Raw genomic sequence first — 23,355 nt, 5'->3', positions numbered from 1 at the left:
TCAGTGTCTGACCCTGATGTGTCGATATGTAAGAGATCAGCAGATCAGAGAGATGCAATTTGGTACCAACAGTTTAAGGGCTTTGAAGATCAGTTGGACATCTTCCTTTTCCTCATCTATCCACTAGCTTCCTGGGGAGGTTACCTGGGAAACCATTATGAGTGATACTTGCGGTATCCAAGTATCCTGATAACTGATGCACTGGCGGCACTTTCACTTTAGAAGTGTTAGCTAAGTGGGCTGAGCATAATAATAGTGTCAGACGTATTATTTCACCATACACGTCGCTCTAAGAAAGAGGATTAGTGCCCTGTTACCATGAAAAACACATTGTTGTGCAGGAGGTTGTGCTGATAAGGTATCTTGGGTGGCTAAGGAATAGGGTTGATAGCATCGCAGCAAAGCTTAAAGCTTAAAAAATTAGTACAATTTAGGGAAAAATTCAGAAAACTTGTTGTATTTAGAACGATCCAGTTAGACAAATCCTGTGTGGCTAGATAAAATAACATTGAGAATATAATCTAAACAGTATGAATGTAAAACTGATCCTCTTTGATCTACATAAGAATAATAGACCATCAGCGAGAAGAAGCCACCAGGGCTGAAGTATTAAAATAAAAACATTTTCTATGCTGAGGATGAATTGAAGAGTCTCAATCTGTGATAACGCAACTCAAAGGTCATTTTCCTCAGACCTCACAAATTATACAACCACTCTCACAAACCAAGTAGCACTCCTGATGACTAGTGAACTGATCTTCATGTGTAAAATCAGCAGAGTGCCCCTTTAAACTGAGCTTCAGCTGCTAATCTTTTATTCCCCATTCGGCCAGAGTGGACTTGGCGAGAAAGCAGAGTTTGTTTCACCCCGGTGTGCTGATAAGAAGTTGCACAACTCATGTAACTATCACATGCATTCAAACATAAAATGGCTGCTGGAGCCGACCCGGCTGCAGCCTCTTGTGTGAAAGCTCTCACGGCTTTTGTCGAAAAGGGAAAAGCTTTACTGGAACGAGCCGAGACGGAGAGCCGGGAAGGTAGGCAGCACTTTGTGCAGCATGTAAAAATAGACACCGTGACTTACAGCTGGTAGGCGATTTATGGACATAGCATGGGTCGGGTCAGCAGGAGGCCTGTCAATCATTGGACATAAAGACTGTTACACACTAACTTCATTTACTTTTGATTATTCAGGCTCTCTCCAGGACTTCATCAGGCAGAAAATCCGCGTCGTGCAGAAACAGTCACTGCTGGGTCTGATTGAAGCTGGTGCAGATCTGTACAGAAGGTTACGAGCACTAGCCACATTATATAAACAATATGTTGAATGTAGCTTTAAAGCACTACAGATTCAGCTTTCCACTGTTTGACATGTAGATGCGAGTCGTTTACTTTGATTTTTTCTGATTTCAGTCTGTCTGTTAAGAAGAAAACTGATGCAGAGCACCTGTGGAGAATAAACAATCAGTAAGAGCTTATTTTTTTTCACACCTGACCTGACATTTTGGCACCTGACATCCAGACGTTCCAGCTTCTCAACTGTAATCATTTGCTAAGGAGGTTATGTTTTGTTTTTTTTGTGAGGAGGATGACACAAAGATTACTGAACTGATTTCCAGGAAACTTGGATGGAGGATGGGTCTCGGCTCAGACTAGACACCATTAACCTTTGGTGTAGCTCTAGAAAAAAGGGCCCATCCAGGAACTGTTTTTTTTTTTTTTTACATTTTTGTTTTTCTCAGGAAAAAAATTCATGAATCTGAAAAAAAAAAACAGGCTAATTTAAGTGGCTGGTATCTGTGAGAGATTACATTTGATGCAGATGCTACATCTGTTGAACTATCAGCTTTGATACTGGATTAGGCATGATTAAATTAAAGGGGCTGTCGGGCCTTGGCGGAGGTGTATGCTCTACTGAGTGCCATTATAGTTTTGATTTGGTTTTGGACTATTTAGAGACGTCAACTTGAGTTTTACGACATTTCTCATGATTAGACAATTAATCGAATAATTGAAAAAAGTAGATTAATCAATAATGAAATGAATTGTTAGTTGCAGCCTTCGTAGGAGCGAATAAATAATATTTAAAGTCACGGCATGAGGTTTCGTTCAGGGCTGCAAGTGCAATATCTGACAGAACAGCATTATAGTGCTGCAGAGACGCCTCTCGGATGTAAGAAAACAAAACATTGGGATGCAAAAATGATCATTTCCATGAACTGAAACGATAGTTAAAACTCTGCTGTATGACTTCTCCAGCTGTGCTGCTTTACGGGGCGTGCTGAAGGACTTCGAACAACTAGAGGTGAGTCACAGATATTTTCACAAACATTCTTGTGTGAGCATCTTGTTTTTTACCGACTGTGTTCGATGTAACGCAGGTGCAGTGGGATTCCTTTCTGCAGCGTTTGGACGATGAGTTACAACTGAGTGCTAAAATCCTGGATACAGACGATCAGTCAAAATGCGTCTCACCAGATACATCTCTCATCAATGCCAGAACAGGAGAGTAGGTGTGATTTATTTATGTGTGAGCAGCTGTACTTGATAAGAAATTCAGCTAGAAACAAATTGTGCTATTTATTTCATTTTCTGGTTAAACCTTTCTGGTGTATTGCCTTCTCCTTCACGTCATTAGTTTGCTGTTTCTGTGGGTTTTGCAGAGAAGTGAGATTAGAGAAATATCTTGGGGAAGGTAAAAAGATCCTGTTGGTGTTAATCCGCCAGTTTTCCTGTCTGCTCTGCCGTCTCCATCTTAAAGATCTGGAGAAGAATCAGGTAAAGACACACGCCGCAAAATCCTAACCAGAGAGCGAATGCTGAAGCGGTCACGCTCGTCGTCCGGCTGATAGAAAACTTATCAGCAAGGAGGCAAATGAATTGATCTGACCATGTTATTAGTGCAGTGTTATTCACAGAGACAACAATCTCAATAATCAACTTCAAACTAAAATATTTGGCACAGCTACCTTTGGAAGCAGTAATTCGCATTTTAAATCCTGCATGTTCTCACCCACATACGACTATAATCATCCTCATTACCATCCTCTGTACCTGACATTATTTTTCAGAGGTCCCTGGACGCACATTCAATTGAAGCGGTGGTCGTTTCATTTGGCTGTCAGGAGGGAGCTGCACACTGGCTGCAGGAGACTGGTTGTCAGTATGACATGCTGCTGGACCACGAGAGGAAGGTCATTATTACACAACAATAATATAGAAAACACACTTCATATCCTTTCTGATGGTAAGTGAGCTGCCAACTCTGTCGGTGTGTTGCAGATGTACGCAGCATTCGGCGTGGGAGCGTCTCTAAAGAAAGTGTTAAACTTCAGTAACATGCTGCTGTATGCCGAATACGTGGCGGACAACATGGAGTTTCCACGAGAGCTCCCATCGATTCAAGACGACATGTTTCAGGTAGAACGATGCTCGAAGCTCCACGCACGAAAATGAATGAAATTATTCACAACAGAATAAATAATTCTTGACTTTTTTAACTCACCAACTGGATTTTTATTTGTTAAATTTGTCACTTTAGTACACAGAATTTATTAGGATTAATTTGTAATTGAATTTTTTTCCTTCTCTATTTCTTTAGCTGGGAGGCGACTTTGTTTTGGGCGAACATGGGAGGGTGCTGTTCTCTCACTGCTGTCAGAGCCCCATAGACAGACCCTCAGTGGAGGTCATCTTATCTGCACTGGGAAGATGAAACTCTGTTAATTAACAGAGACCAGAAACAGGCGACGTCAGCTGATTAATGTCCTGTTCCAGTTTGTTTTTGTCAAGTTTTTTGAATAAAAATGTTTTCTAAGCTTTAAGCAACAAATGAAAAGGTTTCAACTTGTTGATAACAAATGTGAATTAAACGTTACTGCACAATTATCTTACTTTTATAACGAAATTCATTGAGCTCTGTAATGAAAATCGAATAAAAAGCACTAATGCCTTCAGAGATACTGTATAATATGTAACATTTCCGCAATAAAGTGTCTAAAAATGACCCGGACACTGTTATATGTTTTGTTGAGTTGTGTATTTACATCGTCCTAAATGCTTCCCACAATGTTTGAACCCAGAAAAATCCTACCAGAAGTCTACTCAAGGTAACGACGCAAACATTCATCAGAATAAAATGAAATTAGCTGATACACAAATATAAAATAAAGGCAGCTGCTAAGTAGTTTGTGAAAACACAATATGTCACGCTGCTCAACTAAAGCACACTTTTCTTAGAAAACCACCTGACAGAAAGGTTGTCTAATCAGTTATAACACAGCGAGGGAGTGATATAAGTGCGTGTCGCTGTTGATGTACATGCATGTCGTTTATGGAAACTCAGTAACCTGGATTACATAATGTCTTGTTCCTCTGGTTAATATTTACATTATGCTACATTCTGACTGCTCAACGTGTGCACAGCTGTGTCTTCTTTGTTTCTCAAGCCACCCTGTTTTGTTTTTGTTTGTAAATTAATCTGAAGAGACAGTTAATCTCATACGCAGAAAAAATTAAGATCATATTTTTCGGACTGCTGTTGAAACCCTCATCTTACGCCAGATATTAAATAACTAGCAGAGACTGCAAATGTAAATAAACTCATCGAGCACAGAGGCTTTGGGCTCTTTTCAGAAGAGGATTGTTACATTGTTCCCTTGACATGTTTTACTGGTGATTTACACCACAGACGTGTGCTGAAAGTTACTGGTTACCATCTTATCAGTCGCCCTTATCCATATATTGTTCTCTTTGTTGATATTTGCCTTCTTAAGGGTCAAACTGAAGCAAAGAAACATATATTTTGAGACATTTTCCAGGTTTAAAAGGAAGTTTAACAACCAAAATCACTGATCTGAAATACATAATTCCAAGACTAAAGTCTGTAAAGACTCTTATGTGATCTCAAACTTGAGTTATATTTTGTGAGGGCAGATTAAAAGATGTGGGTCTCTGTATGAGGTCCTGGACCCAGATGACTGAGGAAGGTGTTCCTGAAGATGAAACTAAGGTGTCCTGACGTCGGTGTACATTAACACCTGCACAAATATGTCAACCAAAGAGCACAAAATTCTCAGAATTCAGTGGAATGCAAAACGTCCTGTTTCTCCGAAATGCTCCATTTCGGTTAATCTTTACATTAAACTGAGAATCCTAAAGTGTGTACAGGCATTGTTTGTTTTGTTTTGTTCATCACGCTCCTCTGGATTCACTGAGTTCAGTGAAATCTATAATGAAAAACAGCAAACACAATTTATGATATGGCCAAACTGAAACATGCAAAGCAAACTAGGCTTGTTCGTTTACTGTCCGCTTCCAGCCTCTGATGCCAGTTTGAAAACGGGGGATACAGTACAGAAGTGATTTATAGTGGCTGAGAATTTATTTAGACCAAACCAAGACTGTTTTTGTGGGTTTTATTTGATTTATTTTGTGTGTTTTGCGATGAGCTAACGAGGCAATTAAGCTCGTCTTAGTTTGGTAGAAGAAAGAAACTTGAATTCAGACGATGTTCAGTTGTTTTTTTCTGTTTAGTGAGGAAATAAATGTCAAAAATATCTCCTTTCTTTACATTTTATGATTTTATTTTGACTCCTTAAGCTTACTTACACCTTTATTGAATAGCAAATTCACCGCTTTCATATCTCCAAGCCGAAACTACTGGAGCTATTAGACTCACAGATCACTTGTTGCAGCACAAAGTGCAACTGGAGACCAGCCAGCTGGTTAGCATGCTACCTTGAGGAGACATCTCCGCAGCACAGAGCATGACGACTTTGACATGTCAACACTTTCGTCACACATTTTAAATTAAAATTCTGGCCATATCTTACAAATTGACCCTTTGTCCCCAATTTGGGGGACATCAGTCAAAATGTGAAAGAATCAAAAACATGCCCGCTGAAGACAAAGTTTCTGTCCTCCCCTGTGAGGAATAAGGACCGTGTGGGGCCCCTGGGGTCTTGTTTACGGGCCAATTAATAATAACTTTCAATTCCTTGAAAAGATGACCAGTAAACTCAAGAGTGAGAAAGGAGGGAGGACTTTGTGTCAACACCTGTGCCCCTCTCGTCCCTTTAAAGACACACCTTCTCTGAGACATTCTCAGACGGGAGTGCTCTGACAGACGCAGCATCTTATGCCGGACGTCAGATAATCAGCAGATATGGCAAACGTAGACAAACTCATGGAGCACATAGTAGATTTTGGGCCTTTCCACAAGAAGGTCGTTACGCTCGGTTCGTTACCGTTGATACTCTTTGCTTTTGTAATTGTCGGGGTTGTTTTCTTAGGGCACACTCCGGACCACTGGTGCTGGACTCCTGAATCTGAGCGCCTCCGGGAGGAATGCGGCTGGACGGACCTCGAGGTGCGGCAAGTCACCGTTCCCCGCTCTGAACAGTCAGGATCATTCAGCCGCTGTGAGAGGTTTGGCGTAGACTGGAGCAACGGCCACGACAAATGCAACGAGCTTGACTGGCTGCTGACTTCTAACGCGACCCAGTTGGTGCCCTGTGACAGCGGATGGGTGTTCGATAAAAGCCACAGCACTATTGTTTCTGAGGTAGGTGCATCTTTCTTCCTGCCTCTTCTACCAACAGAAACAGTGTTGCACAATCTGATATGAGGCTGCACCTTCCATCTATCTATCAGCTTTGGTTTTGGATGAAAGGTGTGTTCACATTTTTCCCTCCTAGTTCTCGTTGGTCTGTGAGAGATCCTGGCTCGCTGATCTGAATCAAGTTCTCCTGGCATGTGGATTTTTTGTTGGAGCTTTTGTCACCGGCTACATGGCCGACAGGTCTGTTCTGCACTGTTTAGCTTCAGCTCTCACAATCAGTTCCTAATTACTTTTAAATACTAATAATACTTGATGTTTTCACAGGTTTGGGAGGAAGCCATGTTTCATTGCGTCGATGGTTGGCCTTGGTGTCTCAGGTGTGGGGGTCATGCTGTCGCCTTGGTACCCGCTGCTGCTTACTTTTCGATTCCTACAAGGGTTTTGCGCAAAGGGAGCATGGACGGCCAGCTATGTCCTCGGTATGTTCATACAGCGGAGCTCATCCAAGGACATATATCTAATTCTATTTCTTGATGTTAGTCATATTGCATGATTATAATATTTCACAACTTGTGCCTTTGCTTTGACAAATAAATACATATGTGAAAGGGTAAATCGATCCGCTACAACATCATCTCTCTTTGTTGTAGTGATTGAGTTCTTCGGATCAGACAACAGGAAATATGTGTCCATGGTGAGTCGGACTTTCTACTCCACTGGCATGGTCATCCTGCCTGGCCTGGCTTACTTCTTGTCCTCCTGGAGGACCCTGCAGCTGGTCATGAGTCTGCCCTGCATCCTGTTTATCTCATACCACTGGTATACAAACATGGTTTGCTTCGTATATGCCGTGTTTTGTTCATCTCTGGGTCGAATCCAATGCAGATGTGTGTTTGTTTTGAAAGGATTATTCCTGAATCTCCACGCTGGCTCTTCTCACAAAAAAGAAATACAGACGCCACGAGGGTTGCTGCGAATATTGCTAAATGCAACGGGAGATCTTTACCGCAAAATCTTCCAGAGGTGTGACAACATTTATAAAAACTGCTTCTGCTTCTGTGAACTGTGCCGGGTAAGATGATAATCTAGAAATCTGATTTACCAAATCTGATTAACTGTTCGATATAATGTTTTCCAGATTATTCTTTTGGAGGAAACAAATGAAGTGACTCCTATTTCAGTAATGGATTTGTTTCGGACACCAAATATAAGAAAAAACACACTCATTTTAATTTATGCCTGGTAAGTCAAGTTGTTCCTCACAATACAATAAAATACTGCCCTGATCCTGTCCCTGACGGATGTGCAAGTAATATCTTATTTGATATTCCTCTTATCCAGGTTTACAAGTACTGTCGTGTTTCAAGGCCTGATCCTGCGGCTAGGCATCACAGGCAATAACCTCTACCTGGACTTCTTTCTCTCTGCTGTGGTGGAGCTTCCCACCGGCCTCATCTTCTACCTGCTGGTCGACAGACTCGGCCGACGCTCCGTCATGGCCGTCACCAACGTCACCGGTGGCATTGCCTGCCTCATAGTCCCCTTCATCCCCATGGGTAAAGCACAGCTGACTGAGGAACAGTCATTATTATTTACAGGTTACATCCAAGTTCTTGCTCCATGTCGATCCTTTTGTTCCATCTGTCTTTCCAACAGATTATGTCTGGCTGAAGAAGTCAATCGTGATTATCGGGAGGCTTGCTGTTGGCATTGGACTTGAGACCCTGAACTTTGCCAACACGGAGTTGTACCCAACAACTCTAAGGTTTGAATCCAAAGTCTGTTGGTCGACAAAGATCAGCTTTTCATGTGCTTGAAAAAAATGATCAACAATGTCAACATAGGATTCAACATTGACATCCTCAAACGCCGCCAAACTAATCTCCTGTTTCCACTTGAAGAGCCATGATGTGGTTGCTCAGGCTGAACATAAGCTCAGGCTACGATTAGCTTTGTCCATCGATAATTCCAATAAAGTTGAATCAAACTAGACAGAGACGTCCTCAACAATGCTGACAAAAAGCAAAGGCCTCATTACAAAGCCACAACTCCACCACAGACTTTACTTGAGCGGGATGTCCAGGTCCTATATGAATAGAAATTGTGAATGTCTTACACGGTTAGGTTTAATTTGCTGTTCAATGTCTCACAGAAATCTGGGTGTGTCGGTGTGTTCATCTGCCAGTGACTTTGGAGCAATTGTAGCCCCATTTCTGCTCTACAGACTGGCCAGGATCTGGCAGGACCTGCCTCTTTTGCTTTACGGTAAGTTTGTTAATCTTCAAATACTCTAAGCTCTCTGAAACGACACATAAGGAAAATTCAAACTCACCAACTTAAGTTAACATTTGTTTCAGGTGTGATGTCGGTGCTGTACAGTGCATTGGTGACAATGTTGCCTGAGATGAGAGGAGTTGTGCTGCCAGAGACCATCGAGGACGTGGAGCATCTCGGAGGGTGAATAGATTTTATTGAAAATACATAATTAGATATATTTTACGTCCGTCCGGGGAAGAAATTTAGCAGAAAAGCATTTATGGCAGAACAGAAAGGTGTCGAGACGGGGAAGATGGTGAGAGTAGTGCAAGAAAAGGGGACAACTTGATGCCTGAGAGGCAAAAATATACTTTTAAGATGTTCATGCTTTGGTCCTTAACGTGCCTTTCTTGTGTTTCTCGTGCTTGTTGTGTTTTCTGACAGCGGGAAAAACAAGTCAAAGGATGCAGAAGGGAACAGCTTTATCATATGACTGAAGCCATGAAGACCTGGAACACTGTCGGCGTATGTCCTACATATATGTGCTGAGTTTACAATATGCATGATGTCTCGTTATTAGATGTACAGCCAGCGTTAAGTACTGTGACATGTACTACGGTGGTTGTTATTGCAGTCTGAAGCTTTAGAAGGTGTTAACGTGAGACTTTGAGGTGTTGGGAAATCAAATGATGAAAGAATCCATATCTTTGCAGCCTCACACCTCAACAGTGCTAATTTTCCCACAGTGAAATGATGTTTATTTATACCCAGATTGAGGGTAGCTTACGTCACCTTGAGCTAATGTTTATTAGGGTAGTGAAACTTACCATCACATGAAGATAGTGTTGATTTTGGTTGCTTAACTTTGTTTGTATTATATTTGTCTGTTGTCCTGTCGGGATAAACTTGTGAACTGATCTGATTGATGCTCTCTATGAAGGGTGCTGCTTAAGTTAAAGTTATAATAGCCATTATAATTCAGTGTTTCCAGAGAGGATTTAGGCATCCGACACTCAGGCCTGAGTCAACTGGATGCAGGTCTGGATTCAGATACTGTTTAAAAATGTCTAAGCTGTGTTTCTTTTATTAAAAAAATGAAAGATTATGTAACCTTGACAGATTTATGCTTTTTTTTCTACTCCATAAATGCAAATAAAATGATTTTTACTGATGTCCTGTATCCGTTTCTCGAATTAATCATTGTTTCATCTCCTCCTCATTTTCCAACATCCAGACAACAATACCCTTGATTGTTAAGTTGTTGTGTTTTCTTTTTAAATGCTATACTGTATATCTAATTAATGGTTGGTTTTGTCGAGGCTTTTGTTCCATTGTAGTTTTACCCAGAAAGCTTCAGAGCGGCCAACAAAAGCTGCCCTACATACACATAGTGCTAACTGAATGGGGAAGACCATAAATTGTGTTGTAAATCACTGGTATGCATGAGAAGTGGGATCCCCTCAAGCGTAAATATCCGTGTCGCTGAGAAAAGGAGGATGGACTTTTCTCTCATGAGTCTCTGAGAGTCCTGCACACTGTCAGTGTCACATGATGACTTCTGCAGCGGGGATGAAAACACATGCAAAGAGGTGCACCAGCAAAACCCTAGTGAGAAATCAAGATGTGCACCACGGCTCATGGAAATAATGTGGTAAAATGACAGATTAAATTTTGGTGGCGGGCTGTAAAGAGGTGAATCGTTTGCCTGTGACAGATATATGATTAGGAAACTGGTTGCCTCACATAACAAAGATCCACTGACCCGTTAAATGAGGGCAGCGGGATGTGGGGGCTTTGAGAGGGGATGTGGATGCGGGGATGAAGCAGGCAATTATGTTTAAGAACTCACTGCACAGTACAATGAGTTTATAACTAATGGGGAATAGATTGAAAGAAGGGGTGGGGTCCGAACAGAAACAACACCCAGGACAGATTAGAGCTTTTTTTTTTTTGCTGCCACAGGATATTTTCCTCTCTGGAGAAAAATCTGCAGCAGCCACTCGAGTTAACTTAAACTTTTGAGTTTAATTGGGGGAAAAAAATGCCGGAAGAGGAAGAAAGAGAGAGATTAGCCAAAGTCATCAGACAGTGGAACAACAACAGACTGGACTTGTTTGAAATTAGCCAACCTGATGAGGTGAGTCGTCCGACAGAGTTCATAAACCAAATGATTTGTCTGTCTGTGTTTGTGTGAACGCTTATTGTTTTAGATGTACCTTTAGATATAAAGACTGCACCCACCAAAGTATATTTAACTGTTGTACTTTACTTTAGTATGAAGTAGTTAAGAAGTAATGGGATGCTGCTTTCGTGTTTCCATCTTGTGAGATTATAGATTTTTACTCTAACACGATCTTTCTTGCTGGTCTGCAAGTTATTTGATTTTATTCAGTTACTCATGTTTTATCTAACATCGTTAATATATTTTATATTTCAACACTAAAGTTTCTATTAAATAGATTCATATACTATAATATTTATTATCATATTATTGGTATTGAACTGTCTGTTTCAAAGTTAATTTAAAGTCTTGTAGCAGTTTCTTCAGAGGGAAAACATTGAATAAGTTACAGTGCATATTGTGAGAGCATCGTGTGCTTGTTGTATCTTAAAGTCCGACTGAAATCACATTTAGTCATCGAAAATAATGTTTTTTAAATGTATTTCATTTTTTTGTATTTAGTATTAAAATATCAGAAAAGTTTTTTTCCTCTGAGCCGGTTGAAGGGGCGTGTCTCTGTCTGTGTTTGATTGACAGCTGCTGGCATCACACTTTAGGGAATGACAGACAAAGTAAACAAACCTGCTCTACAGCCTTTATGTCACGAGCTGACAGCTTCTCAAATGCCAGGATTTTAAAAATATTTGTTCTGAAGACGTCACATTGAGATGTGAGAAATTACCAGAACTTTTTCATTATTTATAAACATGTTTTAAACTCGACTGTCAGCTGTGTGGACGTGGAGAAATGAAAATACTGCTACTACTGCTCCTTGTAAGATAGTGTTTATCAGTGAGAGGGTTTGGTGTAGTTCACCCTTCTCTACTACTCTAATCTGGTTTAATCAGTTTTTTGTTGTGGCCCTTTAGTTTTACAGTGTTTGTGTTGGGAGCTGGAGTGTTGAAAGTGAAGATGGCTCGGGAAATAAATCACACATTGGCTTTGTCTTATTCTGTCCTGCCATGTTTTCCTCTTTTGTCTGTTTCCACATACAACAAAACAGAAACATTAAGCTCTAACTGATTTTATTTTAACAACATCTTTTCTGTTTTCAAGCTAAGATTAAAACTGCAATAAACTGTTGATCGATGGGATTTTACACAAGAGAGACAGATTTAATAGATTGTAACAGTTTTCTGTTTGACGAACAGAACCTGGAGTTTCACGGCGTGATGCGCTTCTACTTTGAGGATCACGTCGGAGGAAACGTGGCCACTAAGTGCCTGCGTGTTTGCAGCAACTCCCCAGCTCACGAGCTGATCGAAACCCTTTCAGAGAAGTTCAGGCCTGACATGAAGATGCTGACCACGAGTTATTCCCTGTATGAGATCCACGGCAATAAAGGTACTCGCTCGACTCAGGAGCCTCCAGGTGAAAGGGTCATGAGTTTGTCGTTGATTTATGAATATGCTCTGACTATTTTCCTGTGTTTTCATTGTGGAATAAGAACGCAAAGTGGGTCTAGACGAGAGGCCTCTGGTCGTGCAATTAAACTGGACGAAAGACAACAGAGAAGGACGTTTTGTGCTCAAGAGAGACAAGGAGAGCGTGGAGGTAACGCTCTAAGCATTTATCTACAGTCGAGCAGCTTCATTCTCTCTTCACTCATATACAATCTCACATCTATGTCCTTTTCATGTGTTCGACAATAAAGGAAAACTGTCACGAGAAGGAAAAAGGAGGCGTGATCCAAAACTTCAAGAGGACGCTGTCGAGAAAAGACAAGAAGAAAGAGAAGAACAAAGCGGCTGACAAGGTTTCAGAGGATGAGGATGGGTAAAATGGTTCATTGTTCGCCATGAATGTTTGTTTTCCAGACTTTTGGCTTCAGGCCTTTATAACCGTCAGAATAACATTCGCCCCTTTAAACAAACATCCAGGTCAACGGAGAAACCACTGAACAACAACGGCATTTGTGTTTCCAACCATGAGGGAAAAAAGCAACAGAGGCAGGCTGCCCCGGGTGAGTCATGTGTAGAAAATAGAAATAATAAAGAACAGCATAGTCTACTGTATTATATATATATATATATATATATATCATAGGGCTGCAACTAATGATTATTAATTGATTGTTTAATTGTTTAGTCTATAAAATGTAAAAAATGTGAAAAAATACTACACATTTTCCCAAAATGACGTCTTCAAATAACTTTTTTCCCCCTAAATCCTAAAAACTCTATTCACCATTAGGGACACTGATGATTGATGACTGATCAATGAATCGTTTTCAAGAATTTAAAAGATTAAAGTGTATTAAACAACAATCGGAGATATTTGCTTATCAAATATATCAAAATAAAATACAAAATAATAGAAAAATGATTGATTACAAAATAGTTGGCTGCCATCATTGTTTTTCTGCTCCTCACATGACTTCTCTCCACTCAAACACAGGAGTGAGGCACACAGGAAGTCTTCCTCCTGACTTCTCTGATCAGCCTGGATTACCTATTGGAATTAAATTCAGTGATAACTGTGAGTAGAAACTCTTATTTTCTAGCTTCAGTTGAAAGCTGACTGCCTTCCTGTCTCATAATGTCCTCCTGCCCCCTGCTGGTGTTTTCTAATTCTCAGCTGAGGAGGCCTTCCTGTCTGCAGTCATAAATTACACCAACAGCTCCACAGTTCATTTCAAGCTCTCACCTGCGTACATCCTCTACGCCGTGGGGCGCTTCGCTCTACAACGCCATTACAGACGAGGCTCTCCGCCCTCGGGGCAGACGCACAGTGTCACCTCCATCGCAAACAAAATGGTGGCCATGACAGAAAAGGTCATGCAGGCAAGTGCGAGGAAACTCTTTTTGTTTCAAGTGCACACACTGAATAGGTGACAGTTCGAACTTCAAAAGCAAACTGTGAAACCAAAGTCACATCTGCCAGGTGTTGTGTAAGTTTATATGACACCGCTGCTATATTTTGCCTTGCAGAGGCAGCAGGCCATCGCCGGCGCTCTCGCCTTCTGGATGGCCAACTCCTCTGAGCTGCTAAACTTCCTCAAGCATGACAAACACCTCAGCCCGCTCACCCAGCAATGTCAGCTGGATCTGTCCCACCTGGTGCACAAAGCCTACAGGTAACAGACAGCTAGGACAGCAGGACACACTCCACATCACCCTTCCACCACCCATCAAATGAGTCCCTGTGCTAAAAACATGTAATCAAAAGTATCTATCCAAGCCTTTGCCCTCTTGGAGGCCCCACAAGTGTCTTGACACCAAAACAAACCACTTTAAAAATAGGTTTCCCACCGCAGCAGCAGCTCTGAGCTCCCAAATACAAAAAGTACATATACACGAGCACTTTAGAGCCGATTTTCTGACTTCAACATGCAACTTCTCTCTCTGTAAATACTTCCTGATAATGATTTATGGGCTGATATGTTTATCAGCCAATATTTTACCTACAGATACAACATTCATTCCCAAGAATTCTTGTGCTGATGCACGTTTCACATAATGTAAATGTACATGTGTGTTTTCCTCCACCAAGCTGCCTGCTGCACTGCCTACAGAATGAGTTGAGGAAGCACTTGCCAACTTTTTTGATCGATCCGGAGCAGCATGGCCCACTGCCAGCTGGTATAGGTAAATATTTTAATTAATTTACTCAGCACACATAAATCAAGACTCTTAGAGGAGCTGTGACGTTGCCAGCTGTGTTGTGAAAAGTACCAGAAAGTCATAAAAGTCTTCTGCCTCCCACTTTATATGCTATAAACTTCTGTCTTGCCTATTTGCAGAGATGGTGCTGAACACCTTGATGAACACGATGTCTCTTTTACGCCGCTGTCGGGTCAACCCTGCCCTCACCATCCAGCTCTTCTCCCAACTCTTCCACTTCATCAGCGCCTGGCTCTTCAACCAGCTGACGAGCCCAGAGGCCAACACTCCCGGCCTGCGCTCCCACTACTGGGGAGCCGCTCTCCGCCAGAGGCTCATGGCCATCGAAGGCTGGGCGGAGAGGCAGGGCCTGGAGCTGGCTGCTGACTGCCACCTCGGACACATCATTCAGGTCGGTCCCTGCCTGTAATACATGGACGAACACTGGTAAGAACAAAGGCTTACACAGTGTCCATCAATCTGAGCTCCTTTGTGAGGCGACACATGTCTGAAGTTGTTTATGCTTTGCAGTTTTTTACCCCAGGTTTTAATTACGTGTCAGAGCACATATTTCAGATGGTACAAGCTTTTAAAATAGCATTGCCTGGCTGTTTCTAGGCAACCATGCTCCTGACCATGAATAAGTACTCAATGAAAGACGCGAAGGACATCCAGAATACCTGCTTCAAGTTGAACTCACTGCAGCTGCAGATGTTGCTGGCTGGTTATCTCTATGCAACCAATGAGCCTCACATCCCCTCTGTGAGTACTCCTTCCTCTCCTCTTATGCTGCTGTTGTCCTCCCTGTTCCACACCACAGTCTGGTGACGCTTTCTGGGACAAATCCCTACAAGACATTTGTGATATCAAGAGGAGAAGCCTGTAGAAATGAAAGTACTGCTACTAATAAGAGCGTCTTTATATAACAGAAATGCACAGTACAGAGTCGATATTTGGGGAATTTAGTGCTGCTTCGACCACAGAACAGGAGCTCAGCAGTATAGATCTGATCATATGAATTATTAAAAATAATGAATATGAATAATGAATAATATATGAGGAATAGTGGGACGCTTTTGACTGATTTCTCCTAATATTTTTCTGAATATTCGGGTTTGTGAATGTGTGACAAAGTCATGTCAAGCTCCCCATTAAGTGATAAAACAGGGAGTGAATTCAGTGAGATCCGCTTTTTGTGCAAGACTACAGTCAAATACAATATTGCCTTTTTGAAGAGGCTGGAAGTATACAATCCGAAATAAACACATCAATCTAGTAACACACACTCAATTCAACCCCCAGCAGTTGAAACATGAACATGAAAACTATTTGAATGCAAAGAGTCTTTTGAGGAAATTAGGCTGCCACGATTTGCACTCAAGTCCAGTAAAAGTACCTCAAAACTATAATTTTTCACCCTCATCATTTACTCTGTTCAGCAGTTTCTAGTGAGTATACATTACTTTATTTTTGGACTTTTCTACCTCTCTAAGAAGGTCAGCAGTCAGCGTCGTCTGCAGGAAGGTCTCCAGTATTCCTCTCAGGGTCACAGCAGACAGATTGGATGTCCCTTCCCTGAAGCCTCGTCACACAATGACAAATGTCAATCCACATACGAGAGCGACCTTTTCCTGAAATGTTTCCGCTGTCTGATCCACATGTCATCCTCCGCTGCAGGATTTGATCGATGCTGTAGTGACGGCTGCGGCGGCCTCTGCAGATAACCTGATTTTGAGCGAAGGACGGGACGTCCAGCTGGAGGAGAGCCTCGACCTCCACCTGCCCTTCCTGCTGCCGGAGGGAGGGTACTCCTGTGACTCTGTGAGAGGAATCCCTCCAGGGTTTAGGGAGTTTTTGGAGCCAATATGCCGGAAAGGTGTGTTAAAAATGTGGATATAAATTACCAGGAATGTGTCGCATGTAAGATAAACTCATTCATTGTTTGATACTTATACTGAATGACATCTTGCTCCTCAGGTCTCTGCTCTTTAACATCCCAGCTGACCTCTAAAGGTGACTGGACCGCGTACTTCAATGAACCAGCTTCTTCTGCAGGGAGCACATACTTGGTAAGCAAAAATATAATTCAATTTTAACATCAAATACAGCACTTGTGGAGCAGCTCTTTGTTTTATTTCCATTTTCTTCAACAGGCAGCACAAAGAGAGCCAGAGGTTGTGACCGTCACTCTGAACAAGCCTCTGAACAGTGGGATGGGTGTCAGCATCGTGGCTGCCAAGGTGACTGCCTCAGTGTTTGTCCCTAATTCTGATGTGTTCACTAACCGGAACTGCTCAAACATGAAATATATCTGCTAAACGTCTCAGCTAATTAACGTCCTCCCTCTTGTTTTGCCACAGGGAGCAGGGCAAGGTAACCTTGGGATTTATATCAAATCTATCGTCAGGGGAGGCCCGGCTGAAATGGTGAGAGCCGACACGTTATTGATCGAGCTGAACTTCAGTTGTTCGAGAATCATTTTAGGGGAGTTATACAAGAAGTAACTGACAAATATCTCTCGTGTCTCGACTGTGTGCAGAATGGCAGGTTAACAGCTGGGGATCAGCTGCTGAGTGTGGACGGTCACAGCCTGGTCGGCCTCAGCCAAGAAAGGTAGACGCATGACAGTATTATCTATCCGTCCATGACAAAGTAGTTTTTTTTAATGGCAGCGCAATCTTTCCAAACTAAAAATTTAATACGTCAATAAAATGGAGAACTGACCTTATTACTCTTACAATGATTTAGGGCAGCAGCGATCATGATGCAAACCGGCCCCGTTGTGACCTTACAGGTTGCCAAGTTTGGAGCCAGCTACCACGGCCTGGGGGCTCTGCTGAGCGAGCCGACCTCAGAGCAGAAACCAGGTACATTATTCTACCCGTCAAACCATTTGTTATTTACAATTTCAGGCCATGATTTAAGACTTTTTCTTGCGTCACAAGGGGATGAAAGTCTGGCTAATTCAAACGGTAAAGCTGTGGAGCTGTACAGCGTCGTGGATGCTGGTCCGTCAGAGCATCACGGAGGCAGCAGAAGGAAGAAGGAGCAGATAATGCAGAGAAACAGACAACTGTATCGCTCCAACCCCAACGTGACCAGTGGGTGCACTTCTACTTTCATCACTTAAATGCATTATTGTGAAATATGATGAATGTCCAATGTATTTATTTTCTCTTTATTTCAGCAGATTTTAGCCCCGAGGATGGAGATGAACCTGTTCACCCGGTTGTGAGGGGGAACAACATGGCTGCCGTCTCCAGTATCAACCTTTGTGCAGACGTGAGTTTTCCAGATTTCTCCGTCTAATTTCTTAAAACATTTGTAAAATATTCAGTTGCTGCAAAAAGGCGTTGAGGAAGGAAATGCTGCACAGCCACAAAAATGCCACTGTCAACTGAATTTATGTCTTTCTTTACTTTCCATGTCTGTATCCAGACGTTTCACAGGGAGTACTTGACACTTCCGACTCCTAAATCCCAGGACAAGCACCTGTCTGACTCCAGTCGACCACAGCAAACACTGAAAGTCTCTCTGAGGCCTTTAGACGGACAGCGCTCCAGTAAAAGGACTTTAATGGTAAGTCTTTAATAAATAAAGAGTATTAATGTCCCTCTGGGAGCAGAAATGTTTCATCACATTTATTATTTAATCATCTGTAAAGAAAGGAGAAGTCAACATGTTGTTCACAGTGGTGTAATGTCACTAAGAACAAGTAGTGAATTTAAGTACAGTTTAGAGGCTCTTGAGTATTTTCATTTCACTTTATCTTTCTACTCCACCATATTTAAAATCTCTGCATTTCCCCTTCTAGCGTCAGGCCCTGTCACAGGAGAACCTGTGCGTGGACAGTGGAGGCCCCCTGCTGGACAAAAGGCAGAATTCATGGGAGCAGAAGGAGCAAAGCATGAGCCACTACTCATCTTTCCCCATTCGCTCAAGTGTTTCAAGTCATGACCTCCTCTCAGACGACTGTCCTCCTACAAAGCGACAGCAGGGCAGCCGTACGAGCGGCGCCGGTGTCTGGAGAACTCCTTTTTCACAACATCCAACACCTACGCCTTCGATCCAGCCCATACGCATAGACATCCCGGTGACCAGATCGGTGAACACACACACAAATCCTCCACTCACCACCTTCCAGAGTTCGTCTCTGCTGGCAGCGAAGATGAGCCGAACCCTCAAAGTAAACGGAAACAAACAGAGTGCTCAAAACCAAGCTAACCATATTTATGCATGTCCCATTACTGCAACCAAGAAGCTACCTCAGCCCTCACATCCATCACAAAGATCCACCACACACAGGGATCAAGCAGCAAAACCGCAAGTCAGCATCCCTCCAACAAAACACGTCTCCTTCCAAGAACCTCCGACTCAGGGTCCAACAAAGCAAAAGGACCCGCAGGAGCTGTCTGGTCCGTGGAGGAGGGAGGCCCAGGAGAAGCTGGAGAAGCAGCACAGGCTTCATGCGGTGGAGCTCCTGGAGCAGGAGGTGCAGGAGCTCCAGGGTAAAGCCAAGCGCACGGCGGAGGAGAGCGACCGGCTCAGGAAGCTCAGCCTGGAGTGGCAGTTTCAGAAGAGGCTGCAGGAGATTCAGCAGAGAGGAGAGGACGAGGATGAGGAGGAAGACGAGGATCTGGACATGATGCTGACAATACAGCAGCTGGAGAAGAGAACGCAGGTGAGGCGCCACACAGGGTCCAGTTAAAGGGAAGATCCACCATAAAATACTTTATGTGTGAGTGCAACAAGTAAGACACAGCAGCATTTTCATGCTCATCATTTTGATAAATAACAGATTAAAAGTACACAGGATGGGATGTTTCAGAGCATTACGATACCAAAAGTGTATCAATAAGCTGTATAAGTGTCTAAAAATGTTATATTAAAATTGTCTTAATAACTTTAATCAATAAAGGAATGCTTCCGCGTTAATAGAGAGATGAGAACTTATATCAAATGATTTCTTTTCCTTGTTTAGATCAGGAGAAGCTCTGCTGGGAACATCAACACTGAACCGAAAGAGTTGGAAAAGCGAAAGGACGACGAGGAGAAAACAGGTAACTGTTCGCTGATACAGTACAGAAAATAGAAAATTGCTGAAACAAGAGTTTGTGTTCATCAGACATATTATTTTATTGCACATTACAACACGTCCATGTCTTTGGCAGATCAAAGACCGAGTGGACCGAGTCACGATATGATCGACACCGGCTTCAAAGAGTGAGTTTAACATTTGTTTGGCTTTTTATGCAGCATTTCGACTCATGACCACTTGATGACACACAAATCTCCATGCACAGTTTGTTTACCACCACACAAAGCTTCTCTAGTCTAACTGTTGTAAAGGAACAGTTCACCCCAAAATGAAAAATTCAATCATTATATATGATTTAGGTTTCCAAGTAAGTGTTACCAAGGCTGCAGTACAGTACAGTAGCCTCCATGCCCTTCCTTGACCACATAGATTTAATTCTGTTAAGTTTTTATTTTTTATGAAATGGTTTGATTCTGATGTGTTGGAGCGAACGCTGTCATACTGATTGTTGAAGCGACATGGGGGCATTTTCATTTTTGGGTGAACGTACATTCTTAAAGTGGCACATCATTGATTTAAATCTCCCAAAAACCTTTAAAGCATTTGAGAGAGATCCCTGAGTAACATAAATCTGCAGACAACACTCTATAAATACATTTTAAAACAGCACAGGCTGCTGTTTGTGCCCCCGTAAGTGATTCCCTGTTAATAAAATTCAAGTATTCCGGCTAATATCATTGTTTAATTACAGAAACCAGGAGGAGAAAATGAAGAGAGCGTCGGCTCCTGAAAAGCTCACGTTCAAGGAGCGTCAGCGTCTCTTCTCTCTGGCGTCCAGTGCTTAAATGAAGGTTACAGCCCTGTGAACAGAGGGCGAACGTGTCTATATAATCTATATAAACTAAAGTAAAGATGTGCAACAGAAGGACAGAATACAGTACCATGCGAAAAGAGGGTGTGTGCATGTATGTACAGTAGAGATGTTTGTCTTAGTGAAATGTCCCAGGGCCACAGTACTGTTTGTATTTCGTATAAGTTCATTTAGCAGTATAATCGAGGCACTTCTTCCGCTTATTTTATGTTCATTAACTGTAAAAACTGTTTACTGCTACTTTGTGCGCTGATAAAACTGTACCACAGCTTTCTCTTGTTCGTGAGTCTCGATCGAGCCGCTTCGCAGCCTGCGGATCTCGGTGATGGCGTCGATCCCAGACAGCTTCCTCGTCTTCACCAGGTAGCAGGCCAGCATGGTCCCCGTTCTCCCGTGTCCGTGCATGCAGTGAACTCCCACGCCCTGAACAGAAACAACACAATGTTTACTTTGTTCAACAGTCTGTATCAAAGCACACACATCCTGCGGTAGTTGTTTTCATGAGACAAAATTAAATGCCATTTATTCAGAGTATCGTTTACCTGTTGAAGTCGTTTTGTTCTAGAAAACAATGCTTTTCTTTGTCTTATGTGATGTTAAACTTGATATATTTGGGTTTTAGTGTGTTAATCTGACGTAGGAAGCGATTTGAAGACATCCTGACATTTGATTTTGAGAATTACAACAAGTATTTTTCACTATTTTCTGACTATTTATAAAACTAATGAATCATTTAAGCTACATCATAAGTACCAAAACCTGGTATTAAACAGGTCCTGGGGCTAAATTATCAAAGACAGAAAGATAGGAACTTTTCTGAAGGCATTACTGAACACAACCAGGAACACCGACCCTGGCCGACTGTTAAAAGAAGAAAGCAGATACTACAAACAACAGACTAACCTATTAAAACCTGATAGCCTTTGTAAGACATGAATAAATGCATACATAGTATGAAAGTCAATACACTGACAAAGGCTTTTCCAGCTTTTTATCCGTTTGCCTTTTGATTCATGCACTTTGGAGGAGCTGCAAGGTTGTGAAAGACAGTTTTTCCTTCCCAATGTTCCAGGATTTCTGTTGCCAAAATCAAGTTAACTTGATGCCAGATGTATGAGGTTACAATGCTTGTGGTTTGTAAGCTTGTGCACAACGATAGACTCAACCTCAGTCCTGAAAGTACTTTATAAGCACAACCATTCATCAGCCACAGTCTATCAAGCATCTGAGCTCTCACCTCCCCCTTGGAGTTGGCTTCTTCCACGATGGAGAGGAATCTATCAATCTGACTCGGCGAAGGAGGAGTGAAGTCCGCGATCTTGATGTGGTGCAGCTGCAGCTCTGGGCACGAGTCATGGTAAGGTGGTTTTCTCTCGCACAGGCAAACCAGATGTTTGATACCGTTGTCCAGCAGGTACTGGTATTCACACGTCATCCTGGGCAGCGCCAGTCCAGCCAATTTTCCTGGTTCAACCCAGGAGAAGTTGTTTGGAGACATGGAGGCCATGCTTGTGAAAACTGAGAAGAGGAGACAAAGATTATGAGATTTATTAAGTTCATGGGACCTGAAGCTGTGCTCCAAATTAAATCAGTACCCTTATATCCTTTAGACATTTGATCTAAACACCAGTTGTAATGGTTTTAAATGACTAGTTTTATTACACCAAGTGTTTCAAGACAAACCATGACATGAACTTGGAGAAAACACATGAAACTACCCAAACAGCACTATGTGAAGCAGTGAAATCCCTGCCATGAATGATCACTTGTACTGAACTTTATCTCTCTCTGGTTAATAAAAAACACTCTTAACCACACATGGATATAAAAAAGAAGGACTTTGACATTTTGTAGCCAGCTTTATAACGCTACCTTTCCAGCAAGTTGGTTTAAGAGACCGTGAGAAAGCGAGAAACACTCAAACACTGTTTGACAGCCTCAAGATATTTGTCTAGCCAACATTAGCATACTGGCTTTGCTGGATACTTCAATGTCTGACAGGAGGATTAGTTTAACAACTGTACATATTTCAGTATAATAAGATACAGGCCTGATGGGAAAATACACTCTGCAGGTCACACAGCTTGTCATGTCTACAGATAGATTAGAAGAAAAAGGAAAAGGAGTGTAGCTTCTAGTTTAACGTTAGCTAGCTAATGTATCACCAAGTTACTAGCTAGCTTACCTAACTCGCTAGCCACTCAAGCGTTAGCCATTACGTGAAGTCATTCATTGCCCGTCTATTAATGAACACAACCGTGTCAACGCTCCGTCTCTCCCAAAAACTACCTTCAAGATTGCGTACAGTTTTTCCTCTGAGATGAATGGACGTCCTCGCTATTTGAAAAGCGTGTGCTACCCGGCTAGCAGTCAAGCTAACGGCTCCGCTCACTCCAGCAGCCTGTCAAACCTGCGACACAATAAAGTTCAGGGGCGGTGCTGCTGTCATAAACCCGTCAGATAAGATGACGGCTTGTCTGTGGCTGTTTTGTATTCACATCTGTCTGATGTATTCATTTCTAGCTGAGCACAAACTTTGGATGATTTTGAATTATTTGGACTCGCCGCGCACGGGACTCGAACCGGCGGTCTGCTGAGGGGGGTCGCGTCTACCTGCTGCGTGACGCGCGTTGCCTTATTTGGACATCACTTCTGGAGTAGGGGGTGTTCCTCAGTTGCACAGCTGGGGCTACACGTCACTCCCCATCCCCCAAAAAGTTTAGCTTGTAACTGAGTTTGAGTTGACTAGAGGATGTCGGGCAGCCGGTACCGATGCTCCTGTTCTGCTGGGCTGGGTTCAGCATG

General features: G+C 42.3%; 4 protein-coding genes across 6 annotated transcripts; 3 read left to right on the top strand and 1 right to left on the bottom strand.

Annotated features, from left to right (window-relative positions):
- The first annotated feature begins 87 nt into the window (after positions 1-87).
- Positions 88-3,956, top strand: LOC311274045 (prostamide/prostaglandin F synthase-like). The gene is made up of 9 exons (XM_084381462.1): positions 88-1,037; positions 1,195-1,288; positions 1,414-1,467; positions 2,260-2,305; positions 2,382-2,509; positions 2,664-2,778; positions 3,072-3,194; positions 3,283-3,420; positions 3,602-3,956. The coding sequence occupies exons 1-9, from the start codon at positions 929-931 to the stop codon at positions 3,713-3,715; spliced, it is 921 nt and encodes a 306-aa protein (XP_084237588.1). The 5' UTR covers positions 88-928; the 3' UTR covers positions 3,716-3,956.
- Positions 3,957-6,166: 2,210 nt separating this feature from the next.
- slc22a3 (solute carrier family 22 member 3) lies at positions 6,167-9,023 on the top strand (the record flags this gene model as incomplete). Its single annotated transcript, XM_084381497.1, has 10 exons — positions 6,167-6,565; positions 6,699-6,802; positions 6,887-7,041; positions 7,213-7,381; positions 7,468-7,585; positions 7,701-7,804; positions 7,904-8,118; positions 8,219-8,327; positions 8,715-8,827; positions 8,920-9,023. 10 exons carry the CDS (start codon positions 6,167-6,169, stop codon positions 9,021-9,023), a joined length of 1,590 nt encoding a protein of 529 aa, XP_084237623.1.
- Positions 9,024-10,859: 1,836 nt separating this feature from the next.
- afdnb (afadin, adherens junction formation factor b) lies at positions 10,860-20,524 on the top strand (the record flags this gene model as incomplete). The annotated part of the gene is made up of 24 exons (XM_084381496.1): positions 10,860-10,955; positions 12,191-12,383; positions 12,487-12,593; positions 12,694-12,815; positions 12,920-13,002; positions 13,437-13,517; positions 13,617-13,822; positions 13,970-14,115; positions 14,532-14,626; positions 14,782-15,053; positions 15,260-15,403; positions 16,319-16,517; positions 16,619-16,710; positions 16,795-16,881; positions 17,002-17,067; positions 17,181-17,254; positions 17,390-17,508; positions 17,587-17,742; positions 17,829-17,923; positions 18,080-18,220; positions 18,456-19,322; positions 19,623-19,701; positions 19,813-19,864; positions 20,431-20,524. The coding sequence occupies 24 exons, from the start codon at positions 10,860-10,862 to the stop codon at positions 20,522-20,524; spliced, it is 3,666 nt and encodes a 1,221-aa protein (XP_084237622.1).
- Positions 19,752-23,137, bottom strand: LOC311274418 (dual specificity protein phosphatase 23-like). 3 transcript variants are annotated; one of them, XM_084382093.1, is made up of 3 exons: positions 22,840-23,137; positions 21,788-22,068; positions 19,752-20,973 (listed from the first exon to the last, which is right to left on the bottom strand). In XM_084382093.1, exons 2-3 carry the CDS (start codon positions 22,055-22,057, stop codon positions 20,788-20,790), a joined length of 456 nt encoding a protein of 151 aa, XP_084238219.1. In that variant the 5' UTR covers positions 22,058-22,068; positions 22,840-23,137; the 3' UTR covers positions 19,752-20,787. The 3 variants fall into 3 exon arrangements, with proteins under 3 accessions (XP_084238219.1, XP_084238218.1, XP_084238220.1); XM_084382092.1 differs by having other exon boundaries at positions 22,856-23,137; XM_084382094.1 differs by lacking the exon at positions 22,840-23,137 and adding an exon at positions 22,736-22,828.
- Between the last annotated feature and the right edge of the window lie 218 nt (positions 23,138-23,355).

This window comes from Pagrus pagrus, assembly GCF_965226575.1.
Source record: "Pagrus pagrus genome assembly, chromosome: 18".
Lineage (NCBI taxonomy): Eukaryota > Metazoa > Chordata > Actinopteri > Spariformes > Sparidae > Pagrus > Pagrus pagrus.
Note: the sequence above shows the minus strand (reverse complement) of the source record. Positions and strands in the feature narration are given on the sequence as shown.

Coding starts and splice junctions, on each gene's coding strand:
- LOC311274418 (XM_084382093.1), bottom strand. CDS start 22,057: ATGGCCTCCATGTCTCCAAACAACTTCTCCTGGGTTGAACCAGGAAAA. Junction 20,974..21,787: donor AAGCCAACTCCAAGGGGGAG/GTGAGAGCTCAG, acceptor GTTTCTGTTCAG/GGCGTGGGAGTTCACTGCAT.
- LOC311274045 (XM_084381462.1), top strand. CDS start 929: ATGGCTGCTGGAGCCGACCCGGCTGCAGCCTCTTGTGTGAAAGCTCTC. Junction 2,510..2,663: donor ATCAATGCCAGAACAGGAGA/GTAGGTGTGATT, acceptor TGGGTTTTGCAG/AGAAGTGAGATTAGAGAAAT. Junction 3,195..3,282: donor TGCTGGACCACGAGAGGAAG/GTCATTATTACA, acceptor GGTGTGTTGCAG/ATGTACGCAGCATTCGGCGT.